At 41.9% G+C, this 22972-nt stretch overlaps 1 protein-coding gene across 8 annotated transcripts in view; it reads right to left on the bottom strand.

The window, feature by feature from the left end:
• The window catches only part of mctp1a (multiple C2 domains, transmembrane 1a), a 139495-nt gene that overhangs the window by 43008 nt on the left and 73515 nt on the right, over positions 1-22972 (bottom strand). For 7 of the 8 annotated variants that reach the window (XM_037777652.1, XM_037777650.1, XM_037777655.1 and 4 more), the window contains 9 exons: positions 20322-20486; positions 19889-20019; positions 18893-19079; positions 11949-12042; positions 7088-7190; positions 6087-6189; positions 5392-5493; positions 4809-4883; positions 2373-2492 (listed from right to left, as the gene is read on the bottom strand). In XM_037777652.1, coding sequence (XP_037633580.1) covers positions 2373-2492; positions 4809-4883; positions 5392-5493; positions 6087-6189; positions 7088-7190; positions 11949-12042; positions 18893-19079; positions 19889-20019; positions 20322-20486 — 1080 coding nt within the window. The remainder of the gene's footprint in view (positions 1-2372; positions 2493-4808; positions 4884-5391; positions 5494-6086; positions 6190-7087; positions 7191-11948; positions 12043-18892; positions 19080-19888; positions 20020-20321; positions 20487-22972) is intronic. The other variant, XM_037777651.1, reaches the window with a different exon arrangement.

The raw sequence follows: 22972 nt of genomic DNA on the forward strand, positions 1-22972 counted from the left end.
AGTGTGGGTGTGAGAGAGAGATGTGAGACTATGCGATCTCTCTCTTTCTCTCACATGCGCACAAAACACACACAACATACACACTAATCACAGCTGGCACTAATGGGCGATGTGTACATGCGGCTGGCATTTTCAGAATTGGGCAGAAGGAGAGTAAGAGACCATGAAGAATATTTTGAGCGTTTTTATGGAGGAAAATGTTGTGAAGTGACACAGTATGACAACTGCATTTTGATGTACTATTGCATTCACAAAATCCCACAAATATGTGAACACACTTTCCAGTCCCGCCCCTCGGGCTTACTTAGCAGTTAAGAAGTGCACACATTTGTAAGTTTAGGGGTTGAATTGCCCACAACTCCACCTCTGTAGCTACAGCCGTTTTGGAAAGTTAAGTGTAACATCTGTCTAGAAAGACAGCCAGACAGAAACACACGTGCGCATGTGAACAGACACACATGCCCGTAATCACACACAGCCGTACACCTTCATGAACACACCACCTTGGCCAGATGGCCCCCCATAAAAACCCACTTAAAGAGATGAGCGAAGTGATTAAGAGGCCTCTCAAAGTGAGGCAGAAATGAGAGAGGGATGAAGAAATGGAAGGGGAAGGAGGGAGGGTACCTGGGTAGAAGAGAGGCCCTAAATACTCTGATGCTTTTAGCTAAGTGCACACTCCTACGATAACAGACTCCCAAAAGAGCGAGAGGGGGGGGGAAGAGGAAAAGCACAATGACACCTAAATTTCAGACTTTCTATAAACTATAAAACGCTACGTCCTTGGCCTAGATACATCCTTTATCGTCATCTGAATACTTTGAATTTAAGTGAGTACAATGAGAATATGAATAGTTGGCACTGTTACTCAGAAATGGATGTACTATACGCTGTGTTTTCTAAAAAGGGTGAAGGGCCATACAAGGCATGTGCATGTGTGTGTTTGCGTGCGCTGACATGGAGGCTGCGCTATCCAAGGCTACATCCTCCCCTCTCTATTCACCGTGTAGATTGGCAATTCTGAGGTGACCTTGTTTTCTGTGAATTCCTTGACAATTTTTTTTGTCTGACATTTTCATTTATTTCTAAAAGATAAGGGGGGCTCACACCCAGTTCAGCCTTACATGAGAGGAAATGCAAACGCACACACCGGGCTCGCCCATGAGCGCGCTTGCACACACAGAGGGAAAATGTTAACTGATCAATACTATGTCTCTTCTGACCCATGTCTTGTGATGACACTGTGACCTGCTGTACAAACACACACACATATACACACACACACGCACACACACACACAGCCTCTGCAGAGATGAAACCGGTGTCAGACAGCCAAATGCTGCTAATGTCTAATGTCTGCTGTGGAGACACTTAGTGCCCCCATGGTAAAGGGCTGGGGCGGGGCGGGTCCACCTGTCCTGTAGCTACTTAAGTCAGGACACTAAACCAGACAGGATTAAATGCCTGCTCTGTCATCTTTAGGGTAGGAACCTCCATACAGCCACTCACCGCCCTGCAGGAGAATGTCTTTTACTGATAGCTCTGCTGTCCAATTACACTTCACCTTTTAATACCAGACACAGATGACAGGAGGGAGAGAGAGGGAGAGGACGGAGAGGAGTCTGACGGGGAGAAGAGAGAAAGAAGCTGCCGTTTCCACTGTCTGCAGGAACAGCTTGTCACACTTCAATAGATTAGAGCTGCATTTATTTAAGTATTTCAATGTCTGAGGGTCTCATTTGATATAGTGTTTAAGCTGCAACACCAACTCTCCACTCATTCCCAGCAACTGAGTGCCAAAACAGACACTTGCCATGTATATACCATGTGTGCTTTTACATCTAACACAAAGCCAGAAAAGAGATTTAATAGAGACTATCATATCAAGATATTTGAGTGTGTGAGTAACAGTCTGTAGAGTGTGGGAATGTACTTAACTGTGCTTGAGACATCAACAAGCCCTCGTGTTAGAGTGTGCAATTACCAGTGAAGGATCCATACTTTGTTAGCAGAAATGGTCCTACAGCCTCTGTGAACATGCTGCTCTCCTGCTGCGTGTGTGCAGATGTTAACTGGCATAAAAAGTGTTATCGGTAAAGTATATGACTATTGATGACTATTGATGATTGTTAGTCTATTTAGTATAGAGCTATTAATGTGAGTGGGGTTCATTTAATTTCAAAAAGTGTGAGATAATTACTCTGACAAAGTCATATGGTAAGTACATTTCTGAGATTGTCTCTCTTTTTAATACACCAAATTAATAATATAACAAAAAAAATAGGTCCTGTTTCTATGAAAATGTGTACAGGTATGTGATATGCTACCACTTATGGTACTGTACATGTTTATGTAAGTGTATCTCTACTTACTACAAAAGCACAGATGCTCCTCTGTGGAGAGTCCCATTCAAAGCAGCTGTTGATGTAGCAGCCGGTGTTGATCAGGAACATGATGCAGCGTCTAACTCTGTTGAAGTTGCGCAACAGCAGCTAAAAAGGAGACAAATACAAAACAAGTGAAAGTTTAAAACATGTCAACACTTAAGGTCAGGAATGTGTTGTAGCAAGGAAAACAGCATGATGTGATACATGTAAAAGTGTACGTAAACATATGGACATTCAGTAAAAAAAATATCTAATAACATGCTGTACTTTTATATAACTGATGAGACTTTGTGTGAAATGTAGCGGAGCATAACTGGGGGAAAAAAACATCAAGGTTTCGTGACTTTTTCCACATAAGCTGCACATGTTTGGATATTTTCATCAAAAGACAAAGTAAACTGGAGCAAAATTATTATTACAAACATGAGCACAGCTATTACAGCCCATCTCTGATCTAGACATTTGTGAGGACGTACTGTTAAGAGGTCAGTTTTCCCTCTTTTATGTTTAGTCATGGTGTGAAGTCATCACAATTTAGTGAGCAAATATGCTATATTATATAATTAGCACCTTAGTTAAACTGACAGTAAGTCTTAATATGGTAGGTTCAAACTCCATTGTCTCTCATTCTGCTGTCACTTTGGAAAGTTAACTGGAGCATTACGTTTTACAACTTGAGATTTGCAGCTTTGACCTCACTTTGGCTTCAATATTACAGCATTGCAGCACTAAGGACACCATGAAGACATTAGTGTGTTTTCCTTCTTTGGATAGCTATATATGGATGTGGATCAGCATACAGGACAAACAGCCGCTTTAAGTGTGACAAGCTGACTCACAGTGTTTCTTTAAGTCTACTCTCCCAGCGATAAAGTTAAGTACAATAATAACAATTTCCAACACAGTCCCTGGATTCTCCTCCCTGAGGGTTCTCCGTGCATTTTTGGCCAGATATGAGAGAGAGCTGGCTAACTGCTGTCCTCCCCATGGGTTGCCAACCATTCAGGGAATAGCATAACAGCAGCGCAGAATGCCAACCACCCAATCAGGTCACCACCAGGAGAAAGTGCTCCCAAAGGACAAACTGTCTCTGCAGATCGCTGTTCAAAAATTCTAGGCCATTATTTCACTCTTTGGTAAATTGTGTGTGTGTTCGAATGTGTGTATACTGTATGTGTTTGTAGCACTACAGTGAAGTCTATTGTCTGTACTGTATGTGCGTTTCCGGGTGGATTTGCATGTGGTTAGGGGTGGCTTGGCTGCTTTGATGCTAGATGAGAGGAGGATTCCTCCTTCTCTATGTATAATTATGTGGAGCTTTTTGTTGCCAAACTGAGGATGACTGTATGGTGTCCTGCTGGGGACACACAGACCCTGAGGACAGCAAGACTGTGAATCATCCATTTCCACGTTCCTCAGCGCATGCACTTGATGTACACGCTGTACTCTTCTGGGCTCATTATTGCCATAACTGCCTTGATAAGAATATTTCATTTTTCATGAATTATTCCAAAGAGTGCCTTGAGTTATTCCTTCAAAACACTTAGAAGAAGTGAAGTCATTTATTAAGTCAAATGTCATAATTATAATTAAATGGTTTTGTTTGGCAGGCAGCTTATGTGTTTTTCTTTACTGTGTATGTGTGTGTCTGCACGCTAAGCAGCGAGCAACAGCAGGGGAGCTGCCACCACACAAAAGAGTCCTCACGGGGCAATCCCTCTAAAGCAGCCAGTGACATCATCATTGCGAGACGCTGACATGGGTCATCTCTGTGAGTCAGAGGTGAAATGGAGATGAAAAAAAAGATTCTGCACTTGGGAGGAAAGGCGTAGAGTGGGCCCGAGACAGAGAGCAGAAACAGTGAGGAAAGAAGGGAATATAGATGGAGGGCTGACAAAAGCGTGGTATGGGAGCCGGTGCGTGTGTTGTGCTGTGCTGGGCTGTGCTCGGCTGTGCATGGCGCAGCGTTGACTGCTGAGCCCAAACGGTCACTCATATGACATGTCTGATGTGGGCCAGCCCCTACTATTCAGCCCTTTGTGGTGCCGCCACACTGAGCGGCGTGACAATGAAGTGCAAAGCAGCAGTGGCAAAGAGGGCCAACTATAAGGATGGCCAATCTACTTATGCACCCCAGAGCTGACAGCTTGACATTTCTATTCACCACTCAGAGTAGATGCGAGGGGGGGAGAGACGAGAGAAGGGAGAGAGGAGGGAAGAGGGAAAAAAAGAAACGAAATGCTGTTTTTCCTTCAATCATCCTGTTGTATCTTGCCCACACAGTTGTTGTGGTTTACAAGATGCCACTCTCCAGGCTTGTTGGTTTTGCTTCAGACAGTCAAGCAGAATAGGGGGTACAGTGGTGGACACAGATAAAAATGAGGCGGAGTGGCGGAAGATAAGTGTTGGCGGCTGATGTACCTGTTTGGACACTCTGGGCTCCTCCTCGATGTACTTCTGCTCAATGGGAATCAACGTCCTGAGACCAGCCTTCACCTGGAGGACGGAGTGAACACACACAGCCTCATAAACAGCAAACGGTGAGAGGGAAATGACACTATTTATTCAAAATAATGACAGAGATGATGTCAATGAATTAGCGAGGAACTATATTTTTTCTAACACATTGTGTACTGATGCTGGCAGCACATGCGTAGAGCGTGCCCCATGTCAGAGGCTAGAGAGAGCGGGAGAGAAAGCTGTAAGATGGCCGCTATAGGACACACACAGCGATGGTGAATGGGCGAACAAAGGCGGTTGAGAGGGAGTCTTCGATAATTAAAGCCAAAACGAGGACGAGGGACAAGGGACGAGGGATGAGATGGAAGCGAGGGAGGGGGGACAAACAGAATAAAGACAACAGCAGCGTAGAGGGGTGGGGGGGGGGGGATGCTGGAGAGAACAAGAGAGGGATGGAGAGAGAGAGGATAATAGGGGGTGGGGGGCAAAATGGAAAAAAAAAAAAATCAGGGAGGAGAATCAAAAAAGCTAAAGAAAGACTTACAGCATTAAAAATCACGTCTATTTCGAGAAAGATGACCCCTTTTGTTGGCCCTGTCAGCTCCTTGCTTTTCAAGGCGTAGGCTTTGCGTTCTCCATTTTGGATCTGTGGGAGAGGGACATGACAGGCGTCTGTCTGGCAATACCCGGCTGAATCGGCTCCCCGGGCCACCTTTGAACCCCAGCTGCTGGCGCTGACAGGGAACCCAAAACAACTGTGGCAACTCTGACAAGTACCTGTTCATTACCCAGTGCAGCTCGGCTCTGTCAAACAGAAATTAACTATCCTGGGGAATCATACTGTACAGCAGAGCATGGATATATTAGACACACAGTTCTTTCACAGGCTATCTATATTTTTTTTAAATATAAGAGACACTCTTCTGTCCTTTTTTTTCTATAAATCGCATCGTTCCATCTCTCTATCAGTGTCATTTTCACATCATCTCTCATCCCCTCAATTTCTTTCTTCTCACCTATCAATCTCTTCTTTTTTCTTAGCCTCTATTCCATTTTTTCTCCTTCCTGTCATCTCTTTCTCTGTGTGAAATAATAACAGTCTCATCTGTGGAGTTGCAAAAATAACCTCTGCTTTTTATATCTTCCGCTGTGTGTTTTCATTCTTTCCGTTCCTCTATGTTCTCTCTATTATCCCCAAAGGAAAAGAGACACACACACAGAAATCTGCCTTTGACTCACATTTAGTAAAGGAATAGCCACTTTCCCCAGGAAGTCTGCACTTCTGTCCCGGTCCTCGTCATAAACAGTGACCTCGAGTACCGAGTGGATGTCCTTCACGTTACTGGACCACACACAAAGACAACACCAGTGACATAAATACTGAAATATGCGCTACAAACTCAAACACTGTGAGAGATGTCACATCTTGCAAAAGCTTCTCTAAATGTTTAAGACTCACAGAAAACCGTTTGAAATCTGAAAGGCTATATGAGGCATAACAAATGCCTTATATTTGAAAACCCTCTACTACATTTACATAAATGTTTAAAAATCACCATTAGCATGCTTTATGTGATATTGCATTACATTACTGCATGAGCTAAGTAGGACTAAAATATGAAGCTCAGACGTGTCATCTTTTGAAAACTAGGTTAGTAAGAAGATAGCTGATGTTATGTATAGAAAGGAGGCTATGAGGAAGATGTGCACTCAAAGAATGACTAAATTAACCTGTCCCACCACTGGGAATTCACAGGTTTGTACTATGGAATAAAATTGTATCATACTGTATATGTAAGAAATTATGCAGAGTTAGATCTAAAAATTTAACTATAGCCTCAGTGTAACTATATATGTGAAAAAAATATTTTACGAACAGAGAAAAATGTGATAAGCCTTCTTTTTTTCTTATGTTAATGTCTCCCTGGATTTACTGTAGGCATAAAATATATTTTAAAACACTATGAAATAAGCAGTTGTATTAATAATGATGGTGAATATTTTTTTCAGTTCAAAGGTCATTAATGAAAAAGGCATTCCACACTATACATTGTGAGATCGAACCACAATCGAACCAGAATTTATAAAAAAATAAATAAAAAAAAATGTTGAATGCTATGAATTACATTTTTTTCCTTCATGAGACCTTTGCCTTAACTTTACCAGTCTTTAATTCTAAGGTACATGTCAGACAAAAAAAAATATATTTTCATTACAACAGTGTTGTAAAAGCCACTCACAAAGTGAAGACCTTGTTCCACTCTGGGTTGAGGTTTTTGTAGACGGTGTGCGTCTGTAGCCGATCGTTACTCAGCTCCACCACACAGAATGGGTCACTTTTACCTGCCGAGCAAAAAAAAAAGCACACAAGAATGACCTTCTTAGTGAAAATAAAGACATAAATACAGGAGACACTAAACTTTTGTTAGCTTGAGGTTTCAAGGAAAGCGAGAATCTTAAGTAATTCCAACAGCTTTTGTCTATCTCCGATCCCTCATATTATTAAGACAGATACTATATAGCATCCCCCCCTTACACCACATGACAGCTCCAATACCCTGGACTTATCACAACTGTAATAATATGATTCTCTCATTTTTAGCCCTGATGCCATATATATTATAAAACAGTATATCAGTGGAACAGCTGCGAGCCGTTTCTATCAACACCCTGGGAACATGGACAACTAGAAGATAAGCTCCAGGACAACTATGCCCTGGGCAGTCACAAGGAGGGGGTGCGAGAGTGAAAAGAGAGAGGAGACTTTGAGAATGGATAGTGCGGAGAACATAGACGGCGACGTGGCTCTGAAGGCCAGAGAAGTTCAAAGTAGGAGATAAAGACAGCCGAGCAGGGGTGTGAGAAACATAGCTGGTCCATGATTAGTGATTCCAAGCGAGCGGCGAGGCGGTAGCGGGAACGACGTGGTGAAAAAAATGAGTGAAAGCAAGAACAACGGGAGAATGAAATGATGAAAGCATGATCATCCTTTCTGCTTTGTTAAATTGACAGCAAAATAAATTAATAAAAACATTGAAAAGGATTTTGGATATTAAAATTGAAATTTAACTCGTGTTTATTACAGGGAGTTTTATACACTGGCAGCAACACTGGTTTCATCAATATAACACAAGTGACATTTTACAGTAATAATAACAAAATAACATATATCCAAATGTAGATTTATCCTACAGAATAAATCATTTAAAAAAAGGATCACATACGAAATAATTTGAGTGGCCTGTCACTGCCAAAAGATAAAACTTTAATACACTGCGTGACAACTTTAAAGACCCTTAGATGTTATAAAACACAGATATGATATATGGTTCACTATAAATCATATTCATTAATGCTAATTCATTCCAACAAAACTTTCAATTCAGAATTTACTACAGTTATGTAACTGCGCAGAGAGAGGGTGAGCGAGACCGAGAGGAGAAATAAACATAATCACAGAGTTATTTCCTCCTCCTGAGAATAGCGTACTGTACTATAATAATCAAAACCAGTAATGTCCTATATATTCTCTATTTGTTTACTAACGTCTCACATCTCAATTTCTTTGTACACAGAAAGGAGAGAGACCAGCTCCCCATGCCTGCCAGCCCACCTCCCTTCCACTGCCTCGAAATGAACTAAAAACAACAAAACTCTTAATTCTGGCTTTGATCATTATTTTTTATTAAAACTGTTGGGAGCCGTTGCGCTGTTTGTTCGAGCTTATCACTTGAAAAGACTGGGTCAGGAAGTTAAAAAAGAATATGTCCCACGCGAATTCCCGTGGAAAAATACCGAGAATATTGAAATATTAGTAAAGCAGCAATGTTGCATAATAAGACTCAATAAAGTTGGGATTGAGTTCAAAGCCCCCCGCCACAATTCTGTATGTGCTCGTGTGTGTCCGTCTGTGTCCGTCTGTGTGTGTGTGTGAGTGTCATTGATTGGTGTGATTTTCTTCAAATGTTGTGACAAGGGCAGGACATTTAGTGGGTGTGCAAAGTAAATGTCACCGTGATCAATGCTGAGCCGTAGGTGTTGCCTTTCATATCTGTTTGTGGGGCTCTATTGATGTGGAGTGTTTGAAGTGGATATTGACAGCTATGACTCCTACGACAGAAAACAAGATACATTAAAATAGACAAAAGACAATGGACTCAAAAGCCTAGTTCTCAAAGCGGCTCTGTGTACTGTACATACTTTGTTAGCCATATAAATTGCTTGCATGGCAAATAAAATATGTATTGTATTATGAATCATGAATACACACAAACATGTATCATAAATTTGTAAATAAGTAAAAAGAATATATTTTGGCAGTTTTTTTTTACAGTAGTGAATATTTGAAATCCTCCTTAATCATCGCGGAGCGTCCATAGCATAAACGATTATAATGTTGTCCCCACAAATCACGTCTGATTAAATTTAAATGCAATCATCCAAATTAAGAGCTGGAAAATTATTTCTGCAGAACCCGGTCCCTCCCCCATTTTCTCTCTAATATTCTGTTTTTAATGACATGGCAGGCTGTGTTGCCGCAGAGAGCCAGTTGTCATTGGTGATGAACTTTCACCTTATTGGCCGCCAGCACCAGAGGCGGCTGTCTTAACCAATTACACGCTCAGGTTTGAGCGCCACTCAGAGATCATCCAGGTAATGTCCGAGCAAAGCTCCTCCCCCCCTCTGGGTCCCGTCTCTGTGGCGCTGGCGGAGGGTTTGCAGCGAGGAGCGGGCTCAAACTCATTTCAGTGCGCCCTGAGATAAGTGTGGAGGATGAATACGGTACGGAGACGAGGGAGCGCGCTGTAATTGCCTCGCAGGAAGCTTAGAGTTAGTGAGGAGTTTGAGGCTGGAGAGGAAAGCGCACGCTCTCCTGTTCCTGTATAATCACAATTAATTATGATTCAGACTTTAAAGTGTAAATCAATCACATTTTTTTTGTTGCATTTATTGCTATACATGATTATCTACAGTATTCCTCCAAGTGTCAAGTGATGCGGTGCAAAATCTACACTTCACTGACAGGTTTTGTTTTGATATTGAGTGAAGAAGGAAAGTCTAAACGCGCTACGGTGTTGCTGCTGTAGGTGCATGTGTGTGTGTGTGTGTGTGTGTGTGTGTATGTGTGTGTGTTACTATTGAAATGTTCTAACAGTATAGCATCCACTCAGAGGGACAAGAGCTGGCAGACAAAAGGGATTGTTGGTTTTAGAGACTATTTTCAGTTATCCTACTCGGGCTGGAGAGGAGCTACTCCACAAAAACACTTCAATTAGAGAGAGAGAGATGGCTATAGAGGAGAGAGAGAGAGAGAGAGAGAGAGAGAGAGAGAGAGGAGGAGGGAAAAAGACGGGAGAGGAGACAGGCAGCGTGAATGGGAGAGATGGTGAACTCTCTCTCTCTCACTGACCCCTCTCTCTGTCTGTCTGTTTGTCTGTCCGTCTGTTTCTCTCTCACCTTGCTCCTGACCCTCTCTTGGTCTGGGCTGTTAAAATAGGGTGTTCATGCGGTGAGGGCTCTTATGTGGCTCTTACAGAGCTATTGTTTCTGCCAGTGACACACACACACACAGACACACACACACACACACAGCGTCAGACTCAAAACAGGAATAAGCCATCTAGAAACAGACTGGCTGAAAGAAATCGTTTTCTGGGGAACAAAAGACAAATATTTTCTTTTGTCCTTGCTTGTAAGAATGTATGAATTCAAATTGATGTCTAAATTGGTGTCTAAATTTGAGATCTCTTTGCTATAAGTAAAAAAGTAGAGTGAAAACCCACATGTGAAACCAAAGCCCATTATTTTCTCTTGGCTTTTTGTGAATATATGAAGAGTCCCATGTTGAAATATCTTCACTTGTATTCTGGTTTTTAGCACGTTAAATTCACATTTTCCATGTGAAACACATATGGCACTGCATTTTTTTCACTTTTTTCCAATTGTTTTTGTATTCAGTCTTAGTACTTTCTATGTAAAATATTAGCCCTGGTTGGCACCGCAAGACGTGCTGCACTTGTAACTGTGAAGTAAGCCTGTAGCAATAATTTTCAAATCACCACAGGCTGTAGAGGCACCGCTCTGAAACCAAACATGTTCTCTATGACCACGTCAAACCGGCAGAGACAAAGTGAAAGGCAAACAAACAGCCACTAGACATTATATTTCCACAGTTTTACTCTTGTTATTTTTTTTTTTGGAAGGATCCATGAAGCTCAGACTGAATGATGAGCTCTACAACGAGGTCACGGAGCAAATTTCTGCTCCGAGTGAAATACAAGAGCCAGAGAGCCATTAGCCCTGCACTCCGGCTGCTCCGGTCGCTCCACGCAATAACCCAAATCAACCAGCTCCACTCTGTATTGGCTAATGGGACTGTGGCTGTTTCAATTGGAGAAAAAAAACTCTCTCTCTCACACACACACACACAGACACACACACACTTCTCTCTCTACTAGATAATACAGAGTGAAAAACTAGGCCTGTCCACTGTAGACCTAATTAAAAGTAAGAATTAATGGAGAATGGAGGATTCAGAGAGAGCAAGCAGGGAACGAGCGGGAGGAGGGAGGAGGAGGGAGAGAGATTTGTTGGTTCAAATATGTACTTTTTCTCTATTATTCAAATGAGCAGCCTGCATCTTTTCTAAAAAATGCAGAGACAAATTTAGCGTCCTGCACAAAGTAGACTTTAACTCTCTCTGAGGATTCTCATAGAGAATCATCCCTTAAACCAAAATTACACCCTGACTTTATCTTTGGCTAGATTTATGGCAGATTGCTGGTGGAGGAAAATGCGCCAGAGAAATTGTTCAGTGTCTAAACACAAAACTCAAGCAAAAGTTATTTAAAGCAAAAAAAAGAAAATACTCTTGTTATTAAGAGTATTACTGTTATTACCAGATGCTCTGTAGTGCTCGCATAGTAAAGCACCAACAGAAATTGCAAAACAGCAGCAAAAATGGGGAGCTATTTGTCAGATTATTTTTAAGTGCATGAATATATGAGCACGAATAGAGTGAAAAATTAAGAGACCAACTTTTAACAATGTATACTGCAGAGGTTATGGTCCTGTTGTTTGGACTTAAGGTCAATGTCTTACCTGTGACATCTGCTGCCATCAGTCCCTCAGCCCTGATGACCTTAACCTGCACCACGCCGACATCTTTCAGGTTGTGGAGTGACCTCCACAGGCTCTGAAACATCACAGGAACAGGGGTGAGAGGTCAAAGAGGACGCCAAATTAGCATGGAAGAGAAAGGCAGGTCAATAGCCTGACATTTCATTAAGAGAGGAAAGGGTAGAATATGTCCTTTAACAGTCCTCTTATTTGAAAATGTAGAGCTGGCATTTATAGTCGAGTCTAACAGAGGACAAATGGCCAGATTTAATTTCACTGAATAGCTGCACTTGCCTGTTTGAAATGTTTCTCAACTTTGTACTTTTCACATAAAATGGAACTTCACTGATTTTGGTAGAGAAGATGAGTCAAGCAGAAATATATTGCAAAAGGTTACAGTGAATAAATACAGTACACAGATAAAAGTAGAACAAAAAGGGGTCATTGGAGACAACAGGCGAGTTCAACACTGTAACATGTGAAGTAGAACAAGAAAATTCAGCGTTATATCTATTACTAATATACAACGAGCAGGTGACTCGGGTTGAGAATGCATGATGTCTTCTAAACTATACACTCTCCACTTTTGCAATTAGAGTAAGGGCTTTTAGTGCTTTTCCATTAACTGTTCCACTCAAAATGAATAAGTTAGTCATTAAGTCAGTTACAGAGGAAATAGTTCCCCACTGTGTTTTAGTGAAAAACAGTGTTTCCCATCGTGTTTTGCATATTGACTATGAGGAGAGGAAACCGTTGTGGCAGAACATGTTAGTATGGTATTTGGACATCTTCTCTCCATAACTTAATGTGAAAAAAATACCAAGTTTGAATGCAGTTTTAACACATTTTGATGTGTATTATTTTGATTCACTCCCTGGTGTCAGTCTGGATGATTTAATTGACTGGCTGGTGTTTACTTTTTTCGTCACTCCATGAATTGCTTCCTCGCAATGTTGTAAGAAAAAAGAGGTGTTAAGATAGTGTGTGAATAGCAGCATTAGTATCAACAAAAGAAGAAAGACAACAGTGAAATAAATGCTATATGAAATAAAAAACTAAATGTTAAAACACTCAAAAATATGCAATGTAAGTGCAATACAGTATATAACGAAATAGGAATATGGACAAAAAAAAGTTACAGCATATATGCATGATTTGCATGTGATGTGATATTAAGGTGTCTGCTGTATTATTGTATACTGCCTACACTTCTGCTTGTGTGTTTGTTTGATTTATAGAGAGATGGAGAGAGAGAGGCTGATAATATGATAATAGAGATGTTGTGGTGAGTGGACACATCCAGTGAAGCGTGACTGGCAGTGATATCATAGTTATGAGGCAAACACACACTGACCTCCGCACACACACACTCTGTCCAGTTTATACAGCATCCAAACAAAAGAGGGGGGAAAAACACTCACGATAGGTAAACAACCCAACTGTAAAACAAAAAGTCAAGCATACGAGATTACTCACACATACACACAATCTCCCCCCTGATATTTCTCTCCTTCTTGCAACCTCACACACCATAAAGACACATTCATGTCATGAGATGCCATGTGATGTGTCTGAAATGAGAAGGGAAATACTGTACGCACAAGGGGAAAGAATGATGACTGTGTAAAAACTAGTCTGTAAATCAGTGGAATAAAGGGAGACCTGTGGAGATCAACAGCTGGGCCATGAGGCATGGACACACTGACAGATACGCGCACAGTCATAATAAACTCATGCTTTTGTTCACACCCAAATACCCAGGTATAAACACATGCATAGAAAACCTACACTGAGGCCAAATTGAGTAGCATGTCGGCGTGTCTTAAAAGCAAAGTGGAAATGCACTTCACTTCAATTTATTTCTCTCTCTCTGGCAATAACCCCTTCCATCCCCACAGGAGTAATTATAATTTAAATTTCAGAGTCAGGGCCAGGCTACAGACTTAATTCATTATTACCAACTCTGTCAGACTCTGCCTGTTTCCAGCGATATCATTGTCCAAAAGCTCTCTAAAGGAGATGAGAGGGGAGAGTGTGTGAAAGAAAGAGAGGGGGAACGAGTGTGTGAAAGAGAGAGAAAGAGAGACATAGAAAGCGAGAGGGAGGGAGAGAGGGGACAACTCTCAATTTTAAGGCACGATTTCTCTGAAGATACAGCTGCTTGTTGTGATTATTGGGGAGCAGCCGGGATGAGAGACACAAGGAGGAAAAGAGTCAGAGAAAGGGCATGAGGGAGGCAACAGAGGGAGACACAAGGGCAAAATAATGGCTGACTAGTTAGTGCTCAACAGTAGAAACCTAGCTGGGAATCGAACATCATTACATTTTGGGTCCGGACCGAAATGTGTCAGTAGCAACGAGTATCAAAAACTATACCAAAAGATGGCATTGAATGTCTGGTCAGATTCATAATCCTGTTTACTCAGTATTGAATCCGATATTTATGGATTTATGTTGTAATTTCACCAATTTAGACTGTATTTTATTGGTAAGATTTGTAATCTTGTTTAATTGTTTGACAGTTCTTGATTTAAATCACAATTTTGCCAACTTCAGACTATGTTTTGTTAAGGCAGAGTCCTTGTACAGCTGCTTGAACATTAAACATTTGAGAGGTTTGGCTTTGTTTGTTAAGTAAAAAAAGCATGGAAAAATATTGGAAATCATGGCTTTAAGTACAGTATTAAAAAAGTATTGTTTTGGTATTGTACCAAAAAGACATTAGTATCAACATTTCAATATATACCACAGTTTGGTTTCTGTATTGATACACAGATACACAAAATGGCACCGAGATTGAACAGAGAAAATGAGACAGAATTACTTCTTTAATGTATGGATGCAAAGATATTTCTTTCACCCCCCAAACCCATCATCCACACTCCATCCCTTCCTCCCACATACAGGCTCCCTGAGGGGACATTTAGGTTTCAGCCTCAATCCATGACGGGTGGAGAGAATATACCCATCCTCCACGAGGATTGAAATCATCATCAGAAAGATAAACAGTAAAAAGATGGAGTAGACGGACCGACCGACAGGTAGAGAGATGAAGGGAGGCCATGACCAACCCCCAACCCCCTCATTTACGTCTCCCCACACCCGCATCAACACGCAGGTGGATTGACGTGGATATAGAGGAGATGAAAAGGAGGGATGAACAGAAGAGAAAAGAGAAAAATGGAAGGACGGAGTTGTCTTTCATAAAACAAACCCCCGCCCTGCCTGTGATTGACATCTTGTCACTGTGACATCTTCTTCCCGTCTCTGTCACACTCAACAGACACACAAACACACAGATGAATCAGCCCCGGCATAGCATTATGACTCGCTGTCATCTCTGCATCGTGTCACCTTTCATCAGCGCTCCATATAACATTTCACACGCAGACACACACAAAGCGTCTGCCCGGCAGCCGCGCGGTTCAGGGGACATTTAATCAAATGCCTGTGAAATGCTCAAACGCCAACCAAATGCTAACAACCTCCTCTCAATTCCCACTCCTGTTCATCAACTCGGGATCACTGTCTGTCGAGATTCTCTCTCAAAGTTTGCTCTCTGCCCGTCCCACACTCTACTGCAGCCCCTTATCTCACTTCCTGTCCAGGTTGTGTCCTTTCTCTTCACCTTACAGTGCACTGGAGTGGGTGGGAGAGGTACTACAGGTGTGCGTGTGTGAGTGTGCATACATGTGGGTGGGTGGTGAAGTGCCACCACTTCAGCGGAGGTCGCCATGTCCTCCTTCTCTCATCCACCCATCTTGCGGCCACCTCAGGCCCATTAAGAGCCATTAGTGTGTGTGCTCCTTTGCCATCATAATGCATAAATCTCTTTCTCTCCTTTTCCCTCTCTCCCTCTGTCCCTCTCTACTTCTGGGAAACAGTAATTAGGGATGAAGGAAAGGTTACGGTGAGAAATAGTACATCTAAGGCAGTTGACACTAAGTGTATTGCACCGTGTTGCATATAGCTCTGCCGTCAGCTGCATTCAAAGTAGTTTGCAGTAGAAAATCATGTGTACTCGTTCACACACGCATACATGCGGTACACATGCAAGTGTACAGAGGCACTCACAAACCTGCCAGACACACACACACACACACAAAGCCGTCACAATGCAGAACAGCTAGAATGAGAGAGACATTAATGAGCTCGGCGCTAGCATCAGATCCCGGCACTCAGGTGTCTATTATCTGCTTTCTTCAATGGCCACAGATTGGGATGAGGAAAAAACACCTGCCAAATGCAACACAGTGACCTCACTGTGACCACATGAGGTGTGGCGTGTGTACGTGTGTGTGTGTGACAAAGACATTCGTAGGATTTAAAATCTGTAATGTGTTCTTAGAGATTCAGGTTATTAAAGTGTGCATGCACGTAGGTGTGTGTGGTTTTTTTTTTTACAATATCAACACTTTGCAATCCACTTCCTTAAAGTAACCTAGCGTGTGTGTTTTCATGATGAGCAGGGGGGGGCACACTGCTGAAGGCTGGCACGAGCAGAGGATTTCAATTGTTTTCTCATTCTCATTTGTGAAGGTATCCGCTCTTTAAAGCTGTGATGATGACAGCATGGTACTTGTATTGCTCCGCCAACACCCATCTTTTTTATTAGATAGCTGACGCAGGAAGGTACTGTTTTTGCATGCGTCTGTATGTGTGTGCCTGTTTGTGATTAGCAGTAGTGGATGCTTTGTGCAGGCTTGTGCTGGACAGCTGATTTCAAGCAGATAATACCAGTCAGTAAAAATGTGCCCAAGCACAATACCCCTACACATGCACACACACACACACAGATTAGCAGGCTTTGAGCAGCACAGTTATGTATTAGTGGTGGTACTTGGGCTTATCAGTGCTCTTTGATAAGGTACATCTTTATTAAATTCTCTAACTGAAAGACGGCCAGTCTGGGGAAAAGGAATATGTTAATAGGTAGGGACCATTCAAGTCTTCAAACCGACCTCACTGTGCCCCTCCATCTGCAACCCCCCACCTTCTATCTCTCCATCCCTTCATCTAACGGGAGGGCCACGGTGGCAACAGACAAAGAGTCGAGGCTGCCAGGAGAGCGGGACAGAGATGGGAGAGAGAAGGAGGCAGGAAAAGAAGGTAGGCGAAGGAAGGAAAATGTCTCGCCTTCAGCCGAGCAGAAAAACGGGGTCTGCACGAGTTGTGAGAGAGGTGAAATAGCTTTTTCTTTTCATTTTACACGCCTTCCCTTCCCGGTGCAACCCTCATCCTTTACCTCTCGCCCCCTATTACACACACTCACACAAACACACACACTCACACTCCCCGCCCTCATTTTGTGGCTGTGAGGAGAGGCACAGCGTGTGCATGTCCCAGTCCTAGAGCTCCCCCCTCTGATCTTGGGTGGTTGCTGCAGCGCGGAGCAGAGTGGTCAACCTCCTGTGGCTAGCCAATAAGGCACCGCCACGGTTATGTAGGTCGCGGCACCCGTGTTCGGCCTGTGGAGCGTCGCCGCTGGTGCCTATGCACACAGCGAAAGACGCAAACACACACACCAGCTGGGACGTACCGTTAACTGAAATCAGTATAATCACTATAATGTCACAAACACAGACAGCTACTCACTGTTGTGTACACTGTACAGCATGTGAACACACACGCATAAGATACCCGCACATAAAAAGCACACGTAACTAAGTGGTACTCACGGGAAAATGTATTCCAACAATTCTCCTAGACAATTAAATGTAATAATGATTAAACAAATCTTCCATCTTTTTTTTTTTTTTATTAAGTCCTAAATTAAACTAAAAGCATTAAGTGAACAAATAGCTTCTATTAAAAAAGCGAATATGGCTGCAGCGTTGAGTGATAACTGATGATGTGCAGAAAAGAAATGTCCCACGTCAAGGTTGTCAGTGAATGAAACCTATTGAAAGTTTGTGTGTGAGTGTCTCTTTGTAGCAAGGAGTGAAGATGACAGGGTGAGAGGGGTTAACTAGGCTAAGACAAAGGCATAGGCTGGAACCATTGTGTTGAGTGGAGGGCCTCTGGGGCAGATGGGGCCTTACGGCTCTCACACTCTCTCTCTCTCTCTCTCTCTCTCTCTCTCTCTCTCTAATACTGAGCTCAAATCAATGACAACTGACTAACAAGCCAAGACATTTTACACGCAAATAAATGAGTCCACATGCATTAATCATAAATGCAACTCACTGCAGAATGCTGATGCAAATACCGCACAATACTGGTGGCGTGAATCATAGCAACAGAAACAAACCCTCCATCTTTTCCAAACAGTTAGTCCAAACCTCTCTTCTTCCTTCCTTTCTTTCCCTTTATGAATCTCATCATCTCCCTCTTCACCCACTCCGCTGCTCTCCACGTCTTCTAACTTCAAACCACAGCTGCAACTTGGTGGAATTTATTTTTTAACTCAGCACACTAGCTTGTGAAAAAAAATTAATAAGTGAGATTCTTCATAAAATGTGAATCAATTGTGACTTTACAACAATCAGAAGTCCGATGACACTGTAAATGTGCGTGGGAGTTGTTGTTCGACACGTCAGTCTGACTCATGACAAAAAAGAAACAATGCTTTTCTTTGTCTTTGCGACTTGGACATGTGGACACGTGCCACACAGCCGTCAATTAAAGGAAGAAGCCACAGTATCAGGTACATGGTCAATCAGTAATACAAGGGGTACTGCGTGAAATTTGTTGCAGCTGTGTGTGAAGGAAAGTATGAAGTATGTGGGCATACTGGTTGTTGTGTAGTTGTATTTACGCTCTCTTGTATTTTCATTGTTTTAATAACATTTTTGGTCTTTCAGTTGAGTTCTCATATACAGTGTTGTGTACTTTTCTCCCAGAAGTATTCACACAGCAGAATATTATCCTAAAACTCACACACACACACACAACATGAGGCCACTCTTGCAATAAAACAAACTCACATATCTCTGCATGATCTGGTGTCTCTCCTGCGGGTCGTCCAGCATGTTGACTGACAGGTCTGAGATGGAAACGGCGGCGGAGGCAGTGAGTGTAACCAGCAGCACCAGCACACCTTCACCTTCCTCGAGTGGCCGGTCCAGCTTGTATGTGTGTTCTTTACTGAGAGGCGTCAGGTCGATGGTACACCTAAAGTGCACACACAAACAAACAGAAACCAAATTACAGTTTTAGAGTATTGTACATTTTGTGGGGACGCTGACTCTGCTGAACAGGCTGATACTGTAGTAAAAAAAGACTAAACTTTAAGACTAAACTTAAAGAAATGCTAGTGTAGCCATTATGAGGGGCTGAAGCTTGCAGAAAAAATGTCTGCAAAGTAATAACCATCACAGAACGTCTCAAAGAAGTAACACAGAAAGAGGTCTCCAATTTCCCTTTAGAAATGAAGTTTCTACTAGTTATCTCATCAAAAAGACATCACACATTGCGCTAGAGCATAGCAACAGCCTACAACTTACAGTATAGCAAGCGTCATGTGTGTAGTATATAAGCAACTGCAGACAACTTAGCCAAAGCTGACACAATTAATACCTTTAAGTAGGCACTTGAGAGCATCTTCTCTTGACTTAATTGATTTTCTGGCATGCTCTTAATATATCTCCAGTTAATATCAAGACACGGCAATAGTAATTACTGGCCTTGGGTCAAAAGAGTTCAAAGCAAAAGGCTTCCTCGAGTGCCTCCATGCTGCTATACTCATGGATATCGAACGGGAGGTTAAAAATGAGTAAATCTGTACAAATTTCAAACATGGCCGTTTGAACTAAAATTATCGGACATACTGTTATTGTGCAAACTTTTTCTGTAAGACCTGTCTGAAAAGATCCTAAAATTTAAAGATATGCGTGATTTTGCTACGCCTGTTCTACCTTTACAACCCTGACAAAAGACTGAGATAGCTACATCTCCACACAGCCTGATGAAGACCACTGCACCTTCCCATGAAGTCATCCTTCTTTCCAGCATCTTTGTCCCAGACAGTAATGTCCACGAAGCCCCCCTGTTCTTCATACAGGTGGAAGTCAAACTGCTCTCTCCACTGGGGGTTCAGCGTTTTGGGAATTGTCTGAGTAAACAACAGAAGGAAATACTGTACATTGCTTGTCCATATGTGCTTGTACATGTTATCGTGGAAGGTTAGCTGTTTTTCTTCTATTGAGCAATGTTCAAATAAGCCTAACTTAGTCTTTAATATGAATTGTATGACTGAAAAGGTGTTCTTCAATAGCTTAATTGTGTGCTGAATATGGAAATGAATAAAATGTTGCAATAAAACACCTTCCTTTCTTGATCACAGGGCCACATATAAAGAGCCTTATTCAGAATTATGTGAAGGTGACCGTCAAATTAAATATTTAGTGCGTTTACCTTGCTCTTGTACTTCTGGTGCCCCATCCTGAATTTGACGTAAGGGTCGCTGAGGCCGTTGGCATCCATGGGCTGGAGGCTGCGACCTTCTATCAGGCTGATGCTGACTATACCTCGCCACAGCTGGGCTTTTCTGTGCACATCTGACAGACGCATACTCTGATACTGCAGCAGGCACACACACACACATTCAAAGAAACATTTACACAGACACGTGTGCATTTATACACACACACAAACACCCACAAAATAAACACACATATGCATTAATTAAACTCAAGGTAGAATTACGGCTTGTGTACACTTTGTCAACAGGAAAATATGCAATTCCAAACACATCAAGACAACACAGAGAGGAGCAGGCAAAACACACAAGATAAGACTTAAAACACAAAATGAGATAATTCTACACAATTTACCCCTGACGTGTGAGCTCACCCGACATGCCTGAACATCACTTTCAATTACAAAACATAGCATCCCACTTTAATCAAGTGAAAGAAATGGAAAAACATGCACTTTACTGAGAATCTACTGTAGACAAAACAGCTTACAGTCTGCAAAAGACTGCATTTCTTTGTACAAATTCTTAATATAGTAAAAAATAAATGAATAGGCGAGTGATTTGTAGACTGTTGTATCCAAAACGGGCAGACCACTGAGATGCTGTTCCAGTGTAACTGTAAATTTCTTATTCCATCTGGCTGCACTGTAAGTTGACAGCGCTGCAAATTCAGATTGATGATTCTCCATATTTTAAGTTTTTTTTTCCAACAGTTTTCTCAGCACTTACAGGCCTATTTAACCTCTCTTTGAATCATGTCAGTATCCTTCACTAAAACAAAGAGCAGGGTATTTATTTGTCAAACAAATACACCCCTCTCTCTCTCTCTCTCTCTTTCTCTCCCTCCTTCTCTTTATGCCTTTCCCTCTCCTCCTTCCTCGTTAGGGAGAATTTATTAGCATAGCTTTTGTTTTGCGGGTGAATTTCATTAAACTCTGAACAAACCCTGCCTCGCAAGTGCAGGCCTTTGATCTGGAGACGGAGCCTCTTAATTTCCATTCTCCAGACATTAAACAATGCGAATGGCTCCCTGCAATACAGCCAACCTCCCATACTGCAACTCCCACATCTTTCATTTCTCCTGTTCACTTGCTGCTAACACACTGTATGCTAATGATGAGAGGTCGCTGTTATGTCCTACTCGAGCACAACCCTAATTGTTTCCTTGTTTTGTTGCTACATATTTCTTGTTACAGAAAACCATGGGCTATTTGGATTGGGAGTCCACGTCTCTCTGCCAGAGCACAGCAGGAGAGAGATCATGCACAGAAGATGTTCGGAGGCTGAAATTCTTATAAGAGATAGTAACATTCAGTTTAAGAACTAATACAGCCTTGCACATAACTTTTGTCAGCCCTTTGGAAGAATAAAAAAAACGTTTGAAGTACCAAAATAAGCATTTTGCCTCGTGGTAAAGTCAGAGAGACCTGGATTTAATATGCATCTGACTCATAATCATTATCTCAAACAACTTCTTGAATAGCATCTTTCTGCTGCGGGTTCAACACTCATAGATGCTTCATTAAAAAGAAGTGGTTGTGTAAAAATAACCGTGTACTTGTATGCAGTCGAGCGCGGAGCCAGGGAGGCACTCAGGAGCAGCGCCTTTTTTCGGTAGGGTAGCACAGTAGCTGGTTAGTCAGTGTTTGAGCTAATTCCCGAGTCACAGGCGGGGTGGCCCAGTTTTGGAGCCTTCAAAGGCTCAGTTTGGAGAAGCACGATACAGCAGGACGTCTGCCCAGCTCTGACCAACACACTTAAAATGTGTTTCTGTGTCTCTTGGTAGGATATCAAACTTTTCTCTGTTAGTTAAGGAAACATTCGGTTCCTCTAGCTGTGATTTAGGAGATCGACTAAAAGTAAAACTGATTTTCCAGATTCAGCCTCGTTTCCTTCTCAATGACAACTTTTGACCAAAAGAGGAAAAGATAACAAACAAAGTACCTTAATAAAAGTGACACATGGGCAAACAAAGCTGTGAATACACCCAGTTGTGTTCACAAAAGCGCCCCTGATACTAATAGTACTGTATTTGACTGAAAAACAAGGTAAAGTGACTCATGCATGAACCAATAAAGAAAAGCAGAACTTCGACCAGCATGCTTTGTGTTCAACCCGACAGCCAATGTGAATCATAAAAAAAAATAGTACCAAAAGGTAGCAGTCTCTTATGTATGGCAAGATGACAACTCAAAACAATGTGAACATCAAAGATTTGCACTTGATGCAAAGGGGTCTAAAAGTGTCCTAGAATCAGGCCACGCAGTCAACAATCAAACTTTCTTATTCCAAAGTTGATTTGTTGCACAGGACTCCTTTAAAACCCCTAAAAACAAATCAATTGCTTTATTTTCTCACACAGCAGCTGCAATACACTGTGCAGATCAAAGGTGGAAGAAGCACGAATATATCACTGCATAATTTAACATCTTAAAAAGACAAAGTTCAATATAGATAGATAATATATAGATTATTTTAATTGTCAGGGAAAAAATACCATGATTTCACTGTAAATGGCTCCAGTGTCCAGATTGTAGCTGTTATAACACTAAATATGTAAACATAATCCAAAAAGTGAAATAAAAAA

The sequence above is a fragment of the Sebastes umbrosus genome, chromosome 8 (genome assembly GCF_015220745.1).
Source record: "Sebastes umbrosus isolate fSebUmb1 chromosome 8, fSebUmb1.pri, whole genome shotgun sequence".
Classification (NCBI taxonomy): domain Eukaryota; kingdom Metazoa; phylum Chordata; class Actinopteri; order Perciformes; family Sebastidae; genus Sebastes; species Sebastes umbrosus.